This window comes from Biomphalaria glabrata, chromosome 5, assembly GCF_947242115.1.
Source record: "Biomphalaria glabrata chromosome 5, xgBioGlab47.1, whole genome shotgun sequence".
Classification (NCBI taxonomy): domain Eukaryota; kingdom Metazoa; phylum Mollusca; class Gastropoda; family Planorbidae; genus Biomphalaria; species Biomphalaria glabrata.
In genome coordinates, this window is record NC_074715.1 from 7,633,472 (window position 1) to 7,654,603 (window position 21,132).

General features: G+C 35.7%; 1 protein-coding gene across 1 annotated transcript in view; it reads left to right on the forward strand.

Annotated features, from left to right (window-relative positions):
- LOC106061179 (allene oxide synthase-lipoxygenase protein-like) overlaps window positions 1-18,607 on the forward strand; it is a 28,588-nt gene extending 9,981 nt beyond the window's left edge. Inside the window, exons 6-15 of the mRNA XM_056030206.1 lie at window positions 1,498-1,593; window positions 2,409-2,505; window positions 5,161-5,278; window positions 6,142-6,234; window positions 8,265-8,325; window positions 11,576-11,681; window positions 14,190-14,287; window positions 15,470-15,643; window positions 16,793-16,959; window positions 17,836-18,607. Of these exons, the coding sequence (XP_055886181.1) occupies window positions 1,498-1,593; window positions 2,409-2,505; window positions 5,161-5,278; window positions 6,142-6,234; window positions 8,265-8,325; window positions 11,576-11,681; window positions 14,190-14,287; window positions 15,470-15,643; window positions 16,793-16,959; window positions 17,836-17,950 (1,125 nt within the window). The 3' untranslated portion in view covers window positions 17,951-18,607. The remainder of the gene's footprint in view (window positions 1-1,497; window positions 1,594-2,408; window positions 2,506-5,160; window positions 5,279-6,141; window positions 6,235-8,264; window positions 8,326-11,575; window positions 11,682-14,189; window positions 14,288-15,469; window positions 15,644-16,792; window positions 16,960-17,835) is intronic.
- Window positions 18,608-21,132: the final 2,525 nt, after the last annotated feature.

Sequence of the window (21,132 nt, forward strand, 5' to 3'; positions counted from 1 at the left end):
TTTATATTTATATTGTCTCGCCCAGAGCGCCCCATGTCTTACTCTGTTAAAAGTTTTCATGTAATTAATAAAGAGATAAAAAAGATTATCTTGGTGTTGAGGGTATTTCTCGCAGAGTATCCAAAGGTTTAGGATTTCTTTTGCTGTGCTATCTAAAGCCCGTTTATTCTTGTGATTAAATTTAGTTTGCTATTGGTTTTAGCAGGTTTGATGTTGGTTTTAACAGGACTTTGCTGGGATGGTTTATGAGGCTTTCAGTGTTGACAATACTTCCAAGCGAAGAATAGGATATTCATCGTTATTGGATACTGCAAAGTATAAGCAGCACTTGCTAAACTTAAGACAATATGTAAAGACAAAGGCTTAGCCCTTGACACTAAAAACAGACTTATTCGCTCCCTTGTCATGGTCACATTCTTATATACTTAAGAGTTTGGATATTGACTTCAGAACTAGAGAGGAGGATTCTAACAATGGAATTAAGATTCTACAGAAAGATCCTAGGTATCACACTTCAAAGACCGCATCACAAAGAAGAGATTACAGACAGGATTATTACAGCGATTCGACCCTCGATGACCTGCTAACTAATGTTAAAAAACCATACTAAAACTAAAAGGCCATATCACAAGGTCCTCAGGGACTTTCCTTCAGGGAAGGGTACCAGGCAAAGAAAGCGATAGGAAGACAACACATAAGAATAGATGGGCCTGCCATCAAAGAGATTCTATCCAAGGCAAAACACAAAAAAGGAATGGAGAAAGACGGTCGACAAATCTTGTGCGGTGCCCCAACAGTCCATCAGACAGCCTGAAGGTGGGAGTGGGGGCGTAGTGACAAATTGGTAGACTGGTGGTGGGTGGGATACCAGTTCAAATCTCAATGAAAAACATGATTTTTAAACTTGGAGATTCTTAGGAAGATTCTTAAGTCGACCATAGATCGAAAGGACTTCTTGGATGGAAATTTAAATATTTTGGTAATTCAAGTTGGTTGGAAATTTTTTAAAAATTTGAGCCAAAAAAGTGTTGAGCGAAAGGCGTTAATTTTATCTCTCTTTTTTTTTAAACGACAAATTCTGAATGTTTGGTACGTAACTGCTGGAAAAATGTTTATAAATATTATTTTAACATAAAGAAGGAATTAGATTTTTTTTTTAAATGTTTAAACTGATACTTTAACACAAAAGGTAAAAATAATCTTTGTGGCAAAAAAATGGGAAAAAGTTATTACAAATAAAAATGAGATTCGGACAGCTAAACAAAAGAAAATGTTAGCAAAAGACTGTTATTATAAGGAACTATTATCTTAAGATCTTTTAGCCTTTTATAGTAGTGGTACTTTAAGGCAGATTATTAATTTATTGAGAAAAACTTTACAAATACCTGTATAAAATTTGAAGTTCGTTTTAGGTCTTTTGTAGTACACTACTAATTAGTTTAAGGGCAATGAGAATCTTGAAAAATCTTTAGTCTCAGCTTCTAATTTGTTTTTCAGCTATGTGCTCCTATCGCTCTCTTCTTTCTGGACAAGAGTAGGGAACTGAAGCCTGTGGCTATACAACTGTTCCAGAGACCATCGTCTAATAACCCAGTAAGGAATTATTGACTCGGAATAGAATTCTAAATTTAAACGATTTGATAATTAAGTATAAATTATCTCAAGTAGCTTAGCTTTTGTAATTAATTTACTCTTTCTCTCCAACTCACGATACCAACGTTGATTTGATCCCATTAAATTAAAACAATTTTTGTTTTTCTAAACTTTGTGTTCTATTAAAAAGGGTTTGCATTCTTCTATAATTATATACCTAATAAAACATTTCTTAATGACATACAAGAAAGTTATTGAAGTTCAATCATAACAGGGTAGTGAAACAAATGAGCAAAGTGAATAATTCCATCGGAATACGGTTAAATAATTACGCAGAGAAAGAGTTAAGTAATGCATTAGACTAGCCAACAAGGTACTATTATATTTCTATAGATCTACTTTTTACAAACCTTTTATCAACTTAATCTTTCAGTCTGTATGTTCGTCTGTCTGTCCAGTAAGCATCTGCCTCCAAATCTCGGCACATGTATATCTGGGCCGTCCACTACTCCTCTTTCCTTCCTAGTTCCAGGTGATGACCTATGGTGCTAGATGCAGGCTTGCGAAGAGTGTGGCTTATCCTTTATTATCTCGCTGTTGGATATCCTTTTCAATGGTCTTCTTCGCCACAGTTCATCATTAGTGATTGTGTCTGGCCTGAAGCAGGTGTTGATGAATACCTGGCTTTGTTTTCTTAGCGTCTCTGCTTCACCTATTTTTTTGTATAGTAAGGAGAAAATCTTCCATTGCTTGTAATTCCGTTTGTAGATGTCATAACGTTCGTAATTATTTCTTAAATCCTATTCTGTTCAAAGATTTTTACACCAGCTTGTCCAACACTGACATGGACCTTGGTCAAGATGTGGTACAACAATGCTGACGCAGCATATCACCAGGGCCTGACTCATCTTGGTCTGTAATCCTTATTACATTTTGTACACTATTTTTAGTTTTGCACTTTCTCTTATTGGACGCACGGTGACTGAACGGCAAAGCGCTTGGATTCCGAACCGGCGTTCCCGGGCTATAATCCTGGTGTAGATTAGGATTTTTTTAATCTCTGGATCTTGTAGGCGACTCTGATTCTACCCAGCTTTAATGGGTACCTAACATAAGTTAGGAAAAATAAAGGCGGTTGGTCGTTGTGCTGGCCACATGACACCCTCGATAACAGCAGGCCAAAGAAACAGATGACCTTTACATAATATGCCCTATAGATCGCAAGGTCTGAAAGGGGAACTTTACTTTACTTTTACTTTTAGCTTTAAGATTCATCGAGTCAAAAAGCTAAAATAAAAGCCTCGGTGGGTAGACAGATATCGAAAACGGTTCTAACGATTTTCCTAGAAACTTGACAATTTATGTATATCCTTAGTAAAATAAATTACAACCTAATTAGCCACACTTTGGTTTGACCTTTATATATTTTAAAGTATAATAATCTTATATTTACATTTGGTTTTTGAGTTCTACACAGCTTATAGCTTGAATGCAGATACGTCAGCGGGTATTGTCGCTAGTGTTCATTAAAGAGTTCAATAATTAAATAGACATAAGGAACAGTTTACACACCGTCTTTTAAGACTGGATTTATAAGTTTAGAATAGCCAAACTAGATTCTTCTATACCAAATATCTAGATCCAGTAATCTAGTCTTGACTACTGTCTTTTAATATTTTCATATTAAGAGTAGGGTAATCTCCCTTTTAAAAGATAATCAGCTTCTTAAAAAAGGAACAGTAAGTCTTTTTAAAAATGTATATTTACAAAGCTTCTATCAACTCACTATTTCATTCTATCTGGTAAAAAGTTTGAAAAAGTTATTTCTCCCATACCCTTTCTCGGACCAAGTTGAAACTTTGTTCAATTATTCATTGGCAAAAACAATACACGAATGAATAAAAAATCTACTAATTAGTTAATTATGTTAATTAATTATTTTGTTGATTCTAACAAAGGGTCTTCGGTATTCTCAGATATGGATATGTTTGCAGGTTTGTCCCTTTAGATTATAGGAAACATTGCTTCCATACCCATTCTAGAATCAAGTGAAAAGTTTTAACAATTATTTATTGCCCCTAACAAACACGAATACATTATAAATTAACCAATTTATTATTCTTTTTATATCGAAAAAGGGAAAAACATTCTTCATTATTGAGAAAAAAAGTGTGTGTGGTCTTATTCCCCTCGGCAAGCTACAATTATTTCTTTTTATAATTTGTGTGTTTCTAAACATTCTAAGTTTGATTAGATGTCGCTATAAAAGTCATTAGTACTGAATTATAATGTAACAATGGTAGGACATTTTAATTTATATGGCAACATAAATAGGACATAATATGGCCTCAGAGGTAGCCCAGTACAAAGCAACAGAAGTTGAACATTACAGGGCAACGAAAATATGATAATATAAGGCAACAGAAGTACGAAATTATAGCACAACAGAAGTTGGACATTATAAGGCAGCAGAAGTTGGACATTATAGCCCAACAGAAGTTGGACATTATAGGGCAGCAGAAGTTGGACATTATAGGGCAACAGAAGTTGGACATAATAGGGCTACAGAAGTTGGACATAATAGGGCAACAGAAGTTGGACATTAAAGGGCAACAGAAGTTGGACATTATAGGGCAACAGAAGTTCCAAATTATAGTGCAACAGAAGTTGGACATTATAGGGCAACAGACGTTCCAAACTATAGCGCAAAAGAAGTTGGACATTATAGTGCAACAGAAGTTGAACATTATAGTGCAACAGAAGTTGGACATTATAGCGCAACAGAAGTTGGACATTATAGTGCAACAGAAGTTGGACATTATAGTGCAACAGAAGTTGGACATTATAGTGCAACAGAAGTTGGACATTATAGTGCAACAGAAGTTGGACATTATAGCGCAACAGAAGTTGGACATTATAGTGCAACAGAAGTTGGACATTATAAGACAACAGAAGTTGGACATTATAGGGCAACAGAAGTTGGACATTATAGGGCAACAGAAGTTGAACATTATAGGGCAGCAGAAGTTGGACATTATAGGGCAACAGAAGTTGGACATTATAGTGCAACAGAAGTTGGACATTATAGTGCAACAGAAGTTGGACATTATAGCGCAACAGAAGTTGGACATTATAGTCCAACAGAAGTTTGACATTATAAGACAACAGAAGTTGGACATTATAGGGCAACAGAAGTTCCAAACTATAGCGCAACAGAAGTTGGACATTATAGGGCAACAGAATTACGACATTAAAGGGCAACCAAGGAGGGCAATTATAAGGCAAAAGAGGTAGGACATTATAGGCAAACAAAAGTAGGAATTTTGAACAACAGATGTAGGACATTTTAGGACAACAAAAAAGGACATTAATTGAAATAAACGTTGAGCATTAGTATTGAAGTAAAATTCTGGGGATGCTGGGGACATTATTGAGTTTCTAAATTCTAAACTCGAGAGTCTCTATCATTGAATAGGAGAGAATATTGTAAAAACTTTAATGACTTTTTTTTTGTTTGGTATATAAGAGTATAAATTTAAAGAATTTTTCTATAATGTTCTATTACAGGATTCACTCATCTCCTGATGGAATCTTTTGACTTGGCGACACAGAGGAATCTTTCAAGTTCCCATCCAGTGTATAAACTTCTGGAGCCTCATTTCTTGTTCTTAATGGCCATTAACAGGTGAATACAAAGTTGCCTAGCCTATTTTTAGCATCGGTAAACTAAGAAACAAGGGGTTTAACCCGTGGTATAACTAGAATATAAATTTGATAGTAAGTGTTATTTAATGTCCCTTTTGTCTAACATTAGCACAGGTAAGCTTGAGCTAATATGTTAATGGTAATTATCTCTATAACATAATAACCATTGCAGCAAAGATATGTGAAATTAAAAAAAAAAGACTCTTTGAATAAATTTCATTTTTTTATTGTCTATATTTTGCTCTTTAAAATAATTATTAAATAATAGGCTCCAGCAGAAATGTAAATTGCCACTATTCATTTTTTAGAATCTGTTTTTAGCTTGTCCTGCGTAATAGTTTTTCTGATTGGCTCCCCTAAGGCATAGGACCTTACTCCATTGTCGCAAGTTTAAGTAGTTGTTTCTGGTAGAGTCATTCTTGCGGATATCTTAACCACTATTTCTCTGTGAATTAACTCTATCGTTTTTGTCACAGGTATCTTTTTATGGTATATTTTGCACTTTTAAATGGCAGTTAGTTGACCACTACTGTTGGTTAGATGCACAATTGCGTCGAAATGTTAACAAACTATACGCTTTCTTCTCTCATTTAAAGTTGTACTATTATGGTGTGATTATGTCATTAGCGTTACTATGTTATAATTAATTGTTTTACACACACAGACGCGCACACACACACACAGACAGACAGACAGACAGACAGCCAAACAGACAGACAGCCAGACAGACATACAGGCAGACAGCCAGCCAAACAGACAGACAGACAGGCAGGCAGACAGGCAGACAGACAGACAGACAGACATATATATATATATATATATATATATATTTCATTTCTCCAGTTTGGCCCTTACTGAGCTCATAAATAAAGGTGGCTGGGTCGATGAAGGAATGAACTATGGTCGTACAGGGATGCTCCAGCTTATTGCTAATGTGTAAGTATGGAATTAAAGTACAAAATTAATTTCTTACAATTTTGATCCGACTTTTTACTGTATCTTTCGAAGTAGTCTCTTTAGAAATAATTAGTAACCAATTAAAATAATATTACTACAAAATTTGTCCTGATGTCATGCTAGTGCACTGTTGTGGATACCAAATCTGTATACGAAAAGAAAGAGAGAGAAAGAGAGAGAGAGAGAGAGAGAAAGAGAGAGATTGGGTTTTAGGCAGATAGAGAAACGTTGGGAGGGAGAGTATAAAAGAGATTGAGAATGAGAAATCTGGGAAGATATTAATAGAAAGAAATTTTGAGAGAAATGAGAAATTTCGGTAGAAAAATTTGGGAAGAGATTGATAAAAAAATTTAAAAAATAGAAATAAGAAATTTTGGAAGAAAAAAATGTGTGAAAATGATAGTAAGAAATTGTGAGAAAAACGAGAAATTTGGTAAGAAAAATTGATATTAAGAAATTTTGAGAAAAATGTGAAATTTGGTAAGAAAAATTTAGGAAGAAAAATTTGGGAAGAAACTGATAGAAAAAAAAAACACAAATTCAGTGAGAAATTGAAAAGGAGAAAGAGAAATGGGGAAGAGATTATTAGAAAGAAATTTTGAGAGAGAATGAGTTACAGTGTGAGAGTCTAAGAGAGAGATTGAAAGATAAGTAAGAGAAATGGAGTTAGAAAGAGAGTGAGAGAGAGGTTGGGAGTGAGACAGAGAGACATGAAGAGACGAATATTGATTAAGAGCCAGAGATGTCTAGAGATTAAGAAAGATTGATGACTAGAGATTAATAGAGAGAGATGAATAAAGATTAAAGAGAAAGATAACCATAGATTAAAAGACAGAGAGATGAATAAAGATTAAGACAAAGAGTGATGACTAGGAATTACGAGAAATGTGATTAGAGATTAAGAGAAATTGATGTCTAGAGATTAAGAGAGAGATGACTAGAGATTAAGAAAGATTGATGACTAGAGATTAAGAGAGAGATGACTAGAGATTAAGAGAGATTGATGACTAGAGATTAAGAGAAATTGATGACTAGAGATAAATTAAGAGAGAGATGAATAGAGATTAAAGAGAAAGATAACCAGTGATTAAAAGACAGAGAGATGAATAAAGATTAAGACAAAGAGTAATGACTAGGAATTACGAGAAATGTGATTAGAGATTAAGAGAGAGATGACTAGAGATTAAAAGAGATTGATGACTACAGATTAAGAGAAATTGATGACTAGAGATAAATTAAGAGAGAGATATGATAAGAGATTAAAAGAGTGATATGACTAGAGATTAAGAGTGTAAGAGATTGCTAGAGATTAAGAAAGAGAGTGGCTAGAGATTAAGAGAGAGATGACTAGAGATTAAAGACAGAGAGAGAGAGATGACCAGAGATTAAAAGACAGAGTGATGAATAGAGATTACGAGAAAGAGAGATGACTAAGAATTACGAGAATTATGATTAGAGATTAAGAGATTGAAGACTAGAGATTAAGAGAGAGATGACTAGAGATTAAGAGAAATGAATAACTAGAGATAGATTAAGAGAGAGAGAGATGATAAGAGATAAGAAAGTGATATGACTAGAAATTAAGAAAGAGAGATGACTAGAGATAAAGGGAGATTTTAAAATTTAATATTGCGTGAGAGAGATTGAGAGAGAGAGAAAGAGAGAGTTCGATAGAGAGAGATTGAGAGAGAGAAATTTAGAAATAGATTCAAAGTGTGAGAGTGAGAAGAAAGAGGTTGAGGTATATACAGAGATATACTGGTTTTATAGAGAGAGGAGAAAAGAGTCACAGATAAAACGTGATAGTATTTTTTATAAATAGAAAGAGATGGGAGAGAAGAAGAAGAAAAGAGAGAGAGAGGGGCACAAGATATAGAGAAAGAAATAAGAGAAAGTAAACAGCATTTTGTATAGGAGTATTGTAGAGATATGTTTAGATACAAATACATAACGCCATTTTAATGATTGTTGTATTATAACCACACACTATCGAAACCTTTTTAACGTAGATTTGAGAACTGGAGACTGGACGTAGATGGAAATTTTCATGAAGACATGAGGAGAAGAGGGGTAAGTATTTGACTTAATCCTTGACTTAATCCTTGACTTAATCCTTGACTTAATCCTTGACTTAATCCTTGACTTAATCTTTGACTTAATCCTTGACTTAATCCTTGACTTAATCCTTGACTTAATCCTTGACTTAATCCTGTGCACTCCCAGGGGAGCATAGGGCCGTAACTAACTCTACTTCCCAGATAAGTCAAGTGGTCCGTATCAAGGATGTTTTCTGCCTGTAACAGGGTTGGGTTCTATTGTCTGTTGTTGATCCTCATAACGTCTGTTTTCTTTGTGTTGATTAGAAGTCCATTTTTTTTCGCTATTTCTGAGAGTGAGTTTGGTCTGAGCATTTTGTTGTGTATGGGAGAGGAGGCAGAAGTCATCGGCGAACTCCAGGTCCTCCAAACGTTGTATTGATGCCCATTGTATGCCGCTTCTATTATCTAAGACTCTCAAGTATTCGACAGATGATTTTATTAAGTAGGCCTACATTAAACTTTTAAAGTAATATGCAATAGTTAATTGCAATTTCATAAGATGTTCATCTCAAATATATTTGATTGGAGAATTTGTTTTTACAATTATCCTATTGCTTTTATTCTTTATTAGTATACATTCTGAATCTCCTCTACCAGTGGTTCCCAAACTTTTCCTTAACGGAACACTTCGCACATTCTGAGTATTTAACAAAACACTTTGCTTATTTTTAGAGAGATTAATTTGAGTGGTATTTTTCCATTGTCTCCCAGGATGCCCCAGTCCATATTCTGTCGAAAGTTTTTTTTGAAGTCAATGAAGACATGGATCTGATGGTGTTGGAGATACTGTTGGAGATACTGTACACAGAGTATCCTAAGGCTTAGGATTGTATCTCCTGAGCTGCGACTTGTTCTTCTGATACAGTAATGTCAGCTATAGATTGTAGCCGGTTTAGTCTAATTTTGCTGGAATGGCTTATGAAGCTGTGGGTGTAGTAATTTTGACAGAGTTGTAAATTGCCTTTCTTTGGAAGAGTGATGATAAGTGGTTGTGTCATACTGCCAGATCGTGTTGAAAGTCTTTAAAAGTGCGCTTATCATGGTTTCCCTCCATCCTTTAGATGCTCATCAGGAATGTTGTCCACTCCGGATTATTTTCTCTTTTCAGAGTTTTTAACTGCTGATGCTTCTTCCAAGCGAAGAATAGGATATTACTCGATGTTGGATACTGCAGGGACTTTAAGTAACTAGGGATTTCCTGAGATTTCAAAGTTGTATAATTCTGAACAGGACTTATTACATATTTTTATCACATTTTTCCTCTATTGTTTTTGTCTTGTACTGTGGTAGTTCTTCCATGTTTTGAGGTTGTGAAGTTCTCAACCAGTTGGTTTGCGTTTTTACTGTTGAACCCCTTCTCAATTTCCCGTCTTTTTTCTCTATCCAATTCTTCGATTCTTTCATTTCCTTGTTAATCCTTTGTTGACACTTTTGTATTCGTGGATATATTTTGGGTCGGACAACTTTTTCCATTTAAGCTCCCGTCGCTTGTCAGATATTTAAAGTATACCCTCTATTACCTAGTTTTTTTTGGGGAGAGCAAAGCTTTCATAAAATTTTAAGGTATCTGTGATTGCTGTGTTAAGCTTGTTGAGTTGTGTGTCAATAAATCCTGGTCATTGGAGTCCAAGATATTGAGGGCTGCAAAGCTTCCTCCTACTTGTGTCTCGAATATGGCAGCTACCTGGGGGTCTTTTAGCTTGTCCAGGTCAAAGTTTATCCTGATAGGTCCTTGTTTTGTTACATTTTAGGTGTAGTTTGAAAGTCATCATAACAAAGTCAGTGTCGCTTCCAATGTCAGCTCCAGGAAAACTTCTTGTTTTGGCCGTATGGATGCTTGCCTTAAAACGCTGCTGCACCATGATATAGTCGATCTGGTTGTGGTGTTCTCCTTTAGGACTGTGCCATGTGGTTATTCGAGGCATTCTAATGTGTTAGCCAGACCTCTTTCGTTAGTTGTCAGGTTGCTGTATCTTCCACATATGGCATAGTGAGTGCTTAAATCTACTTTATACTATTCTGATGATTGGGCCTTTAAATCTAGACTTACAAGACTGTACTAAACATTTTCCAGAAAATGTATTTATTATACACTCTTGGGGCCTACATGCGGGGATACTCGAAGGCGTATGGCTTCTAAGATAAATATATTCTAGTTGACTCGCCTAATTGAAATACATTTTTATACTTAGAAAAATTATAACAGTCAAGCTAGAGTTTTCAGAATATACCCAAGGAGCAAGTAATTCATTTACCAACCATAAACATCATCTATCGATTTTTTTGTAGGAAAATCGTTAGAACCGTTTTCGAGAGTACGACTCCCAACCCTTTGCCCAGAAAAGGTTCCACTTGACTTGTATCAAGTTATTTTGTTGAAGGAGGTTGATGATAACCCGTGTGTCTGTGTCTGGAGATTTTCACGATAAACAAAGCAATCTCCAGGGTCTGGAGATTTTCACGATAAACTAAGCAATGTCCAGGGTCTGGAGATTTTCACGATAGACTAAGCAATGTCCAAGGTCTGGAGATTATCACGATAAACTAAGCAATGTCCAAGGTCTGGAGATTATCACGATAAACTAAGCAATGTCCAAGGTCTGGAGATTATCACGATAAACTAAGCAATGTCCAAGGTCTGGAGATTATCACGATAAACTAAGCAATGTCCAAGGTCTGGAGATTATCACGATAAACTAAGCAATGTCCAGGGCGCTAAACTGAACTAACTAAAAAAAAACACAAAAAAGAATTGAGCTAAAAAATATTTCAAGGAACTTCTTATCGACTCTCTTTTATTACCGCTAGTTAGTAGTCCATTTGTATTAACTCTTTCTCTCCGCAATTCTTTTACACGTTCCGATGGAATTCTTCATTTTCTCATTAGTATGTTTTGTTACCCTATTATGATTAATCTTGAATAACTTTCTCGTCTGTGTTTTATTTGTTATAGAATTAAAAGGAAATGCATGCTCTTTTTATAGAGCACAAAGTCAAGTCTATATAATCAAACATTTATTTAATTTCATGAGGTTAAATCGATGGAATTGTCAATTAGGAGAGAAAGAGTTATCAATGTTTGATAGAGTTTCCGTCTAATACTTTTTTTTATCTTAAACTAATTGTGTGCTACCAAAGGAAAGGCAAACCTTCATTACACTGAATAATTTATCAACTTCTTCATCCACTTTACCTGTGTGTGTGTGTGTGTGTCTCCACAGCTTGATGACCCCAATGTACTACCATCCTACCACTTCAGAGATGATGCTCTCTTGCTGTACAACGCCATCGATGACTATGTTCTAGAATATCTGAGCATTTATTACAGTAAGTTCCATCATGTCAAACTGTAGGAGTGATTTTCATTAATGGCGTACAAACTAAAAGTAGCAAAAATTGTTTGGTGTAACCTGTGTACTAAATGAAGGAAGTGTTCTGGTCATAGACATAAATAAATATAGACTGGCCGATAATAGAGTTTTATGAAATGAAAATTTGTGACTTGCATTTCTGTGTACTTTATTTATGTCTAGGAGTTTTGTTTAATCTCTAAGACTGAAGATCGTGCAATTTTTCAATTTTTCAGAATTCGGAAATCCGAATACAATAGATATACATGTTTTCAAGTTACATGAAGTTATTTCCTTTTTCCAGTCTATATTTATTTATGTCTATGGTTCTAGTCTATGGTTTCAGCCAGTCACTGTCAAGTCCTTAGAATACAGGAAGATGCCAATTACATATACTAAAAGTGTAATTGCATCAGCCGTAAATGTAACTGTGTAAGTGTAATGGACCTCATTCACCAATCATAAACAACATTTAGCCACGTGATTCTCTAACTCTTCTATACAAATTACGTAATCCATAAAGGCTGTCCCGTGATACATTTTTTCTTCATTGTTTTATCAATATTACCACATGGCTAAATGTTGTTTGAAGGTCCATTGTAACAATAAGTTTGGATAAGTCTCGTAATTAAATTTCGTAATAGATTTAGACTAGCATTAACAAATCTGTGCGATTAGAAATATTTTTACCAATTGTTTTTGTTTAGCGAAATTTCTGGCTTTTAGCGTCCCCAATGGGCTGTGATCCTATCACCTGTCTGGACTGGTTAGGAAAGGGGGAGGGGGGAAAGGAGGAGGTATCTGTGCTATATCTTTTACAGCGATAGCTTTTAAAATGCATCATATACATATATCTAATATATAAAGCGCAAGGTAAGGCACTATAACCTCTGTGCACCGAGACAGCGAAGTACTTACGAAAATATAAGGTTTTACAGTTATCTATTGTTTTTCAAATTTATGAGCGGCGACCTATTTCTCTACACAAAGTATAAAGAAGACATATTCAGCCTATACAACCACATCTGTCAAGTACAATTTCTTGCCTTTATTCAACATCAAAAAAATAGTAATTACCAATAGTTAATAGTTAACCTGTTATTTTGTAGATTGATTCTTTCTTATTAAGTACAAGAAATAATTGTGCAAAATTTCAACTTGATCTGAGAGTTAGTTTTGTAAAAAAAAAAAAGAATATCAAATTACTAGTTTACGTTTCAAAGAAAGGGGAGAACAGTAAAGAATAATAATTGGGATATTCCTATGCCAATTTTATTACCTCCCTTTTTTTGGTCTACCACAAACCAATACCTTGTTGATGTCCAAGAGCTGAGCCGAAGGCTCTTCGAGCTCTAAGTTTGAAAAAAAAACCTGTTTGGACGCCAAACAGTAAAAAAAAAAAAAACCTGTGAGAACACAGTTCTGTTTGATAGAGACCCGAGTCAATGCCTATATAAAACATTGCTGTTTCCAATGCCTTTGGCCCCCGACGCATGCTTGGCTGCACATGGCCGAAGGCCGAGGGTACCGGGAGCCTCCGCCATTTTCCTTCATTGTACCAAGCTAGCTGTGCGGGACCCGCCATCAATGTAACGGTCCCTTTGAGGAACAGCGCATGGATGTGGGACGTGTTTGTGGGGACTTTGTTACAACTCCGCCCGTGCAATGGGTGGACTCTCGTCTACCCGTGGGCATCCCCACGGGAGTCTTGCTTTGCTACCCATTTAGCCTAACCACTTCCTCTATTGGACGTTTCCACGCGGGCGCCACGATGAGGCAGAGTAGCGTGCCCGCGCAAACCAATACCAAAAATATAAATCGTAGTCAATGGATGAACATGGACGTCATAATCTCTCGAACACATTCCAATCGAGAGTGAGCTACATTGGCGTCTTTCTGAGTATTTTATTAGCTTATCTTATATAAAACAGAAGTTAGTTAAAAAAAGAAGATGATTACGTCCTACGCCTCATGCATCTAGTCATGCATGTTAACCAATCGCTTAAATTATGGGGATTTACCATCATTTGATATTTCTCTTACGAAATCCTTTGTCTGAGATCCGCTCCCTTTGATTAATCTTCAAAAAGATTTTCTATCCATTAAACTGAACAGTACGACTATAGAGGTAGGATTGATCTAGTAATAACGATGCCATACTAGTGATATTCAGTCTGGGTAAAATTGTATTCTATAAATAGTGTTTAATATTTATATTGTATTATGGGAAGCGTGATCAAGAGGCCAAGTACGCTTGAACTTAGCTTGGCTACCTAGGAAGGAGGTTCGACACCCGACTCGGGTAGAGCGCCTAAAGGCAGCACGGAAAACCTTTTACTAAAGACCCCTCCACCCCACTGGTCCACAAATGAGATTGGACCATAGCGCTCTGAGCATTCTCTGAGCATGCTATAAGAATGAAAGTAGTGCTATTATAAAAGCTATGATTTCATTTAATTTATGTGTGTATGTTTGTGTTGAAAAGCCTCCCCAGATGCACTGCAAACTGATCATGAGCTTCAGAACTGGGCCCAAGAGTTAGTAAAGGAAAGAAATTATTCTGAAGGCGGAATGGGGATCAAGGTGAGTATAAGTTGTGTTCAGTGGCGTAGCTAGGGAGGGTGGGGGAGGAGGGGGGAAATAGGAAAATCCCCCCCCGGTCCCCGCTTGAAGGGGGCCCCCAAAACTATTGTTACACAAAATGCAAGGGCCAACAAAGATGTCAAGCCCCCGACCCCCAAACGATGGAAAATTCCTAGCTACGCTTCTTGTTGTGTTGTCGATGTTTAAAGAAAAAACAACGCTAAAACAAGCGTTACCCACCTGCTAGGTCCGTTAATTTTTTCCGGGCTAAAAATTGTTTATAGTGTTTATTGTTTTTTTTTCTTACTGATAACAATAAAAGTTATTAATTCCCACAAGTAAACGCTCATCAATACATTCTTTTTCTCACGGGAATTCAAATATTTGTAGCATTGAATAGGAACGGCCTGTTCATTCGCGTATCACAGCTCTTCTTCCTGGCCCTAACTCTCCGCCTTAACAAATAGTCCTTATCTTCTTATCTTATATAATACAGACGTTGCTTCAAAAAAGAAGATGATTACGTCCTACGCGTCATGCATTTAGTCATCCATATTAACCAATGACTTAAATTCTGCCAAGTCACTGATTTTCCTGTCTAGCTCAGGCAACCCATTCCATGCTCTAATAGCACTAGGGAAGAAGGAGCACTTGTACAAATTTGTCCTAGCATATGGGACGAGAAATGTGTAATGTGGTAAATCGTTAATGTAAATTAAAAGAAGTAGTGGACCTAAGACTGTTCCTTAAGGTACGCCTGCGTTTACTGTTATTGGTGTTGATTTAGAGCCATTTATTATTACAGTTTGTTATCTCCCTATCAGAAAATCTTTAATCCCATGATGCAATGGACCTTCAATATCAAAATTTAATTTTTTAAGCAAACTATGGTGGTGAACTTTTTCAAAAGCTTTTGAAAAATCATCAATTAGACCTATTAGTTGTGTTTCACATGATCTATATTTCCTAAAGCCATGTTGGTATGTAAGTAGGGACATTATATTTGTATAAGTGGTTTATGATGTTGCTACATATTATGTTATCTAGAATTTTACATGTGATGCTGGTAAATGGTACTGGTCTGTAGTTTCCAGGGTCAAATTTTTCTCCTGTTGACATTATCTGAATATTCTTCTGCTAGTCTCTCTTATAACTTTATAATGCTTTATCTTGCTACTGCAGGGTGTGCCAGGTAATGGAAAGATCAGCAGTTTAGATCAGCTTCAGCAGATACTGACCTGTATCATCTTCACGTGCAGTGTTAAGCACGCCTCTGCCAACTTCGGACAGTATGATGAGTACGGATTTCCGGCTAACTATCCATTGACACTTCAAGGGACTCCACCAACTGATCCTGTAGGTCTTGACAACAGTTATTGTCATTTACTATTTTATTGTTATTATGGATACATTTGATTTAGGCAGTCTTATAACGGGACTTCGCAATGTCTTACAGGATTGCTTTGGAATGCGTGGCTGACCATACTGCTAAGTGGAGGGTGGGGGCTTAAGTATTTTTTTTGCTTGAAATTATAAGACCAATTAAATTGTGATTGTTGAGCGCCTAAAGGTAGTACAAAATTACTTAGACTTCGATCCTCTCGCGTCATTCGGCGCATTGGGTGGCAAGCTGTCTCCATAAAGATCTGCCACGGACAGTGTCTAAAGCTTCTTCCCACCTGGTGTCCACTGCATGGAAGTGTTGGCACCAGGTGATACGAGGACGTGCCTGTTTGCACTTTCCTTGCATTAGAAAGGTAGCATAGAAACAAGAAAAATATAATGAATGTTAGATGTGAAAAAGAGAAACATTTTCTATCCCGCCTTATTTCCCCTTTTCATTACGGGAGAAAAAATCCTGGTCAGGCGAATGCATAAATCTACTACACTTTATTCTATTTTAATGATATGCTTCTAGATCTAGGCGTACTAGGCGTGTGATTCCCAAAGTGGTCTATATAGACCCCAGGGGTCTACGAAGACTTCCAAGGGATCTATGAAAATGAAAAAAGTGAAAAATAAACTGGGGGTATATGACGGGGGTCGGGGTCTACGATAATAGATTTCATTTAAGTAGGTTGTGACTTTAGTTTTTACACCCCATTAATGTAAGTTCTTCATACACAAATATATGATATGTACCTTAGTTAATCCATTTAAATATTTATCCTGCTGTCCCAACAAAAAATTGTTTTATTTAATTTCATTGCTAGAATATATATCCCCCCACTTCCAAAAAAAAACAACTACTCTCATTTGGAAGCCCCCTTCAAGGGGGGGGGGATTTTCAAATTCTCCCTCCTCCTCCTCCGTCCCTAGCTACGCCTCTGCATCCCAGTAATTTCTGTTCTTATATAATGTAAACAATCGTAAGCAGTACACTGACACTGACTTTGCCCTTTGTAGATTTCTTAGAAATGTCTTCATTACAATAGCCTCATCAAATAGTAATATATACTTAGGGTTGTAAAGTATACGTCAGTAAAAAGAGGATTTACTCAACAGAATGCAATTTTGACTGAGGCTGACATTTTGGCCAGTTTACCGGATATTGTGACCATTCTCAAGCTAATGACGGTCACAAAGCTTCTAAGCGACAGAGGAACCAACAGTCTTGGCGACTTTGAAACTGAGTACATTGTAGATCCAAATGGGAAAAAAGCTGTGGAAAGGTAGGCTATGCATATATTAAAGCAGTCCTTATTTTAATGAGAGGCTGTATTCCTGTTCTCTGTTAACTCTTTCTCTCCTAATGGACGATGCCATCGTTGATTTGACCTCATTAAATTACATTTATGTTTCATTCTATAAACTTGACTTTGTGTTATATCTAAAGCGCATGCATTCCCCCTTAATTCTATACCAAATAAAACATTATCTGATGACCAACGACAAAGCTATTGAAACTTAATCATAACAAGGTAGTGAAATAGTACTGAGCAAAATGAAGAATTCCGCTGAAACGTAGAAAAATAATTACGGAGAGAAAGAGTTAAGAGAGACGGATAGGCTAACTGGTATGGGAAATATATTTCATTCCGTTCTAGAGTAGATGAATTGCAAGTGGGTAGGATGAAAGAAAGGCTTGGTTAACCTGTCCCATCCGCATCGCCTTTCCTCACGAGGAACATACACTGTGCTAGTGCTCTCTACCAATTACGTAGGAATACGTAAGCACACCACGCGGGATCGGCCTCCGACCTCGCTAGAATTAGAGCGCCCAGACGTGACTAAGCCGTGTTTAACGTGTGTGATTAAAGACCATCTAGTTGATGGGAGGCCTCTGGGTAGTATCCACTTAAGGGCCCAAGCTCGACTCGTAATGGGCACTCACTCAGGCATCCTTGTTGTCACTATTTATATACAAGAATATCAATATTTCTCTCTATATATCTATAGGCCTAACTATAAATCTATGTATCTATATATCTATCAATTTATTTATTTATCTATCTTCATATTTATGGTAGTCCTAAAAATCTCCCTTTGTTCGATAATAAATGTATTACTTATATATGTGTTCAATTTTGAAAATATCTCCAATTCAGCTTTCGTATGAAGCTTGCTGGCATAGGGGAAATTATCAAGGAAAGAAATGCAAACCGGACATTTGAGCACACGTATCTTCTGCCAGAGTCCATTCCCAACAGCATAAGTATCTAAGGAATGATGCTCAGAATAGCCTTTACGTTGATCTATTATTTAATTCACTTTAAGCTTTAGTTGTGGTCTTATAGGTCTAAATTACGGTTGATTGTGTTATGTTGTCATTATTAACTGTATAAATAAGCTATAGGCATTGAACTATTATATCTTGAATCCAGTTTACTTGTATTGACATCCTTAATTATATCTTCATCAGGCAGCAAATATAATATAGAAGACTTATAAGAAAAAAAATACGTTACAATTTCTAATGAGTATTTATATACTTCTTTATAGCATGTATTACTTGTGTTTACAAAATAATAGAGGCATAGTGTAAAGCCAGAGAGAGAGAAACTAAAAAATACCTGTTGACATAGTAACATTAATGAGGACAGATATAAAGGAAGGAATATAGCTATTTCAAGAGTAGCAAAATAGAAATACCTTACCCTATCGCTTAATGACTTAGTATATTGAACCGTTGGGGCACAACACAAGATCTGTTAACCATATTTCTCCATTTCTCTCTGTCCTTTTCCTTGGATAGAATTTATCCCAATAAGAATAAGGAGAAAAAGAGAAAAGCCAAAAAAAAAAAAGCCATAGTGAATAGCCACAGTGAATAACCATAGTGAATAGCTACAGTGAATAGCCACAGTGAATAACCATAGTGAATAGCTACAGTGAATAGCCACAGTGAATAACCATAGTGAATAGCTACAGTGAATAGCCACAGTGAATAACCATAGTGAAGAGCTACAGTGAATAGCCACAGTGAATAACCATAGTGAATAGCTACAGTGAATAGCCACAGTGAATAACCATAGTGAATAGCTACAGTGAATAGCCACAGTGAATAACCATAGTGAATAACCACAGGGAATAGCCACAGTGAATAGCCATAGTGAATAGCCACAGTGAATAGCCATAGTGCATAGCCATTGTGAATAGCCACAGTAAATAACCATAGTGAATAGCCACAGTGAATAATCATAGTGAATAGCCATAGAGAATAGCCAAAGTGAATAACCATAGTGAATAGCAACAGTAAATAGCCATAGTGAATAGCCAAAGTGAATAACCATAATGAATAGCAACAGTAAATAGCCATCGCGAATAGCCATAGTAGAGGAGCAGCATATGGTAAAATTTTAATAATTTAAATCTTGAACCATTTTGTTTGTTCTATGCGACCTATTGTATTGTAAGAGGCTTGTAGCTCTAATGTTCTTGGCCTTCTGAAACTGACCCCAGGCCGAGCTCAAGCCCGTCTTGATTTCCAAAATGTCCATTGTACAATGGGTTACTTTTTTTTGGGTTAGGGGAGGGTTGGGGGTTCAAAACGAACTCGTTTGATCTTTGGAAAACTAGCAACGCAGAAGTAATCCTAAAACTTCCAATCATTGGCTTTGTAATCAAATCAATGAAACAAAAGACTTTTGAATTTAGCATATATTTTAATCAATGTGCTGGTCATATGGTATCCTCGTAAACTGCTGATAAAAGTTTCAAAAATATTTTGAAAATGTGTTTTAACAATATAAATACTATCTATCTATCTATCTATCTATCTATCTATCTATCTATCTATCTATCTATCTATCTATCTATCTATCTATCTGTCTGTCTGTCTGTCTGTCTGTCTGTCTGTCTGTCTATCTATCTGTCTGTCTGTCTGTCTGTCTGTCTGTCTGTCTGTCTGTCTGTCTGTCTGTCTGTCTGTCTGTCTATCTATCTATCTATCTATCTATCTTTCTTTCTTTCTTTCTATCTGTTTATGTATTTATTTTTATGTATATAATAAGGATTATGCTTTAATCGCTACTTATGTTTTTCATGTTTTTTACTTCATAAAAGACTGATGATGATGCAGACTTTTGTTCTCTCCATGTACTTGTGATTTTTTTTTAAATATGATAATAAAACAAAAATAAAAATAATAAAGACTAAAAATTGTTGCTTATATCAAGTTACTCTGTCTGTCTTTCTGTGATAAAATGTTTCCATGAAAAGAGTAAATGACATTTTAATGGGTAACAACGCATGAAAACATTGTCCGCGAAAGAGGGGAAATTTTACAAATTAATGTTAATAATAGTAAAAAAAACTATCTACATAAAAAAAAATCTCTCTATAAGCAGATTTTGGTGCTTATCAACATACCAAATTCAGATATTGGGGTCGTTTCAAAAACGCATTCCTCACAATGGGGTCATAATATTTGAACCTTCGACCCCTCCACTGCCTTTTTGTTTTAGAACAAGCAAAATAAAAAAATCTTTAAAAAAAATCAAAAGGAAAGCTTATTTTAAGGGGAAGACCACCGTTATTAAAACTATATATATCAATGATGTACAAGTTATTTTCCTTATTCAATATCAATCAAAATAATCACCAATAATTAATTGACTGAATGAGTAATCGTGATTTTGTTTAGTGATTCATGTTTTGTTATGCACAACAAATGCGTGAAATGTTTGTACACGTTATTTTTCCCACACAAAACCTTGGATCAAGCTGAATTTTTGCCCAATTATTTCTCGTATCAGACGAAACAAGAATGAATTTCCGTAAATTAATGACCATATAGTTATTTATTGTTATTGGTAATTAATTATTTTGTTAGGTATTACTAATATTACTTTTTTTCATAAAGTACACCATTTTTACAACTACCTATTCACTATTAATAAACCCGGGAGGCTTTTAGTAAGGGAAACTACCATGCACCATATTTTTAACACATTTATGCAAACAGTTTAAATTTTTTGTATTGCTATGTAAAATACTTTCCCTCATAATAACTACTAAATTTACAAAAATTATTATTTACTTTTTTAAAGAGAATTTTTTTTATTTAGTATGTATATAAATGGAATATAACTGAGGCTACCGAAGGATTGTTATTTTTTTACGGAAATGTTATTTCCATTTCATGAGGCTTTGAACACATGATAACCATTTACAATTAGATTCTTTTCTGTCGTTTGATATTCTATCTGAAAATATTGAAGACTGAATTTTAAACCTGCCTGGGTGGACCACTTCGGGGTCCGATTTGAGTATGTGTTTCCACAAAAACTGTCTTTGTAACCTTGTTTCATTTGAGAACAATGGTAGCCAGACTCCAATCCCCTTGAATCCAGGTCCAATATAGTAATTCGTGCCGCTTTCGGAGGTCATTCGTACCCAGATAG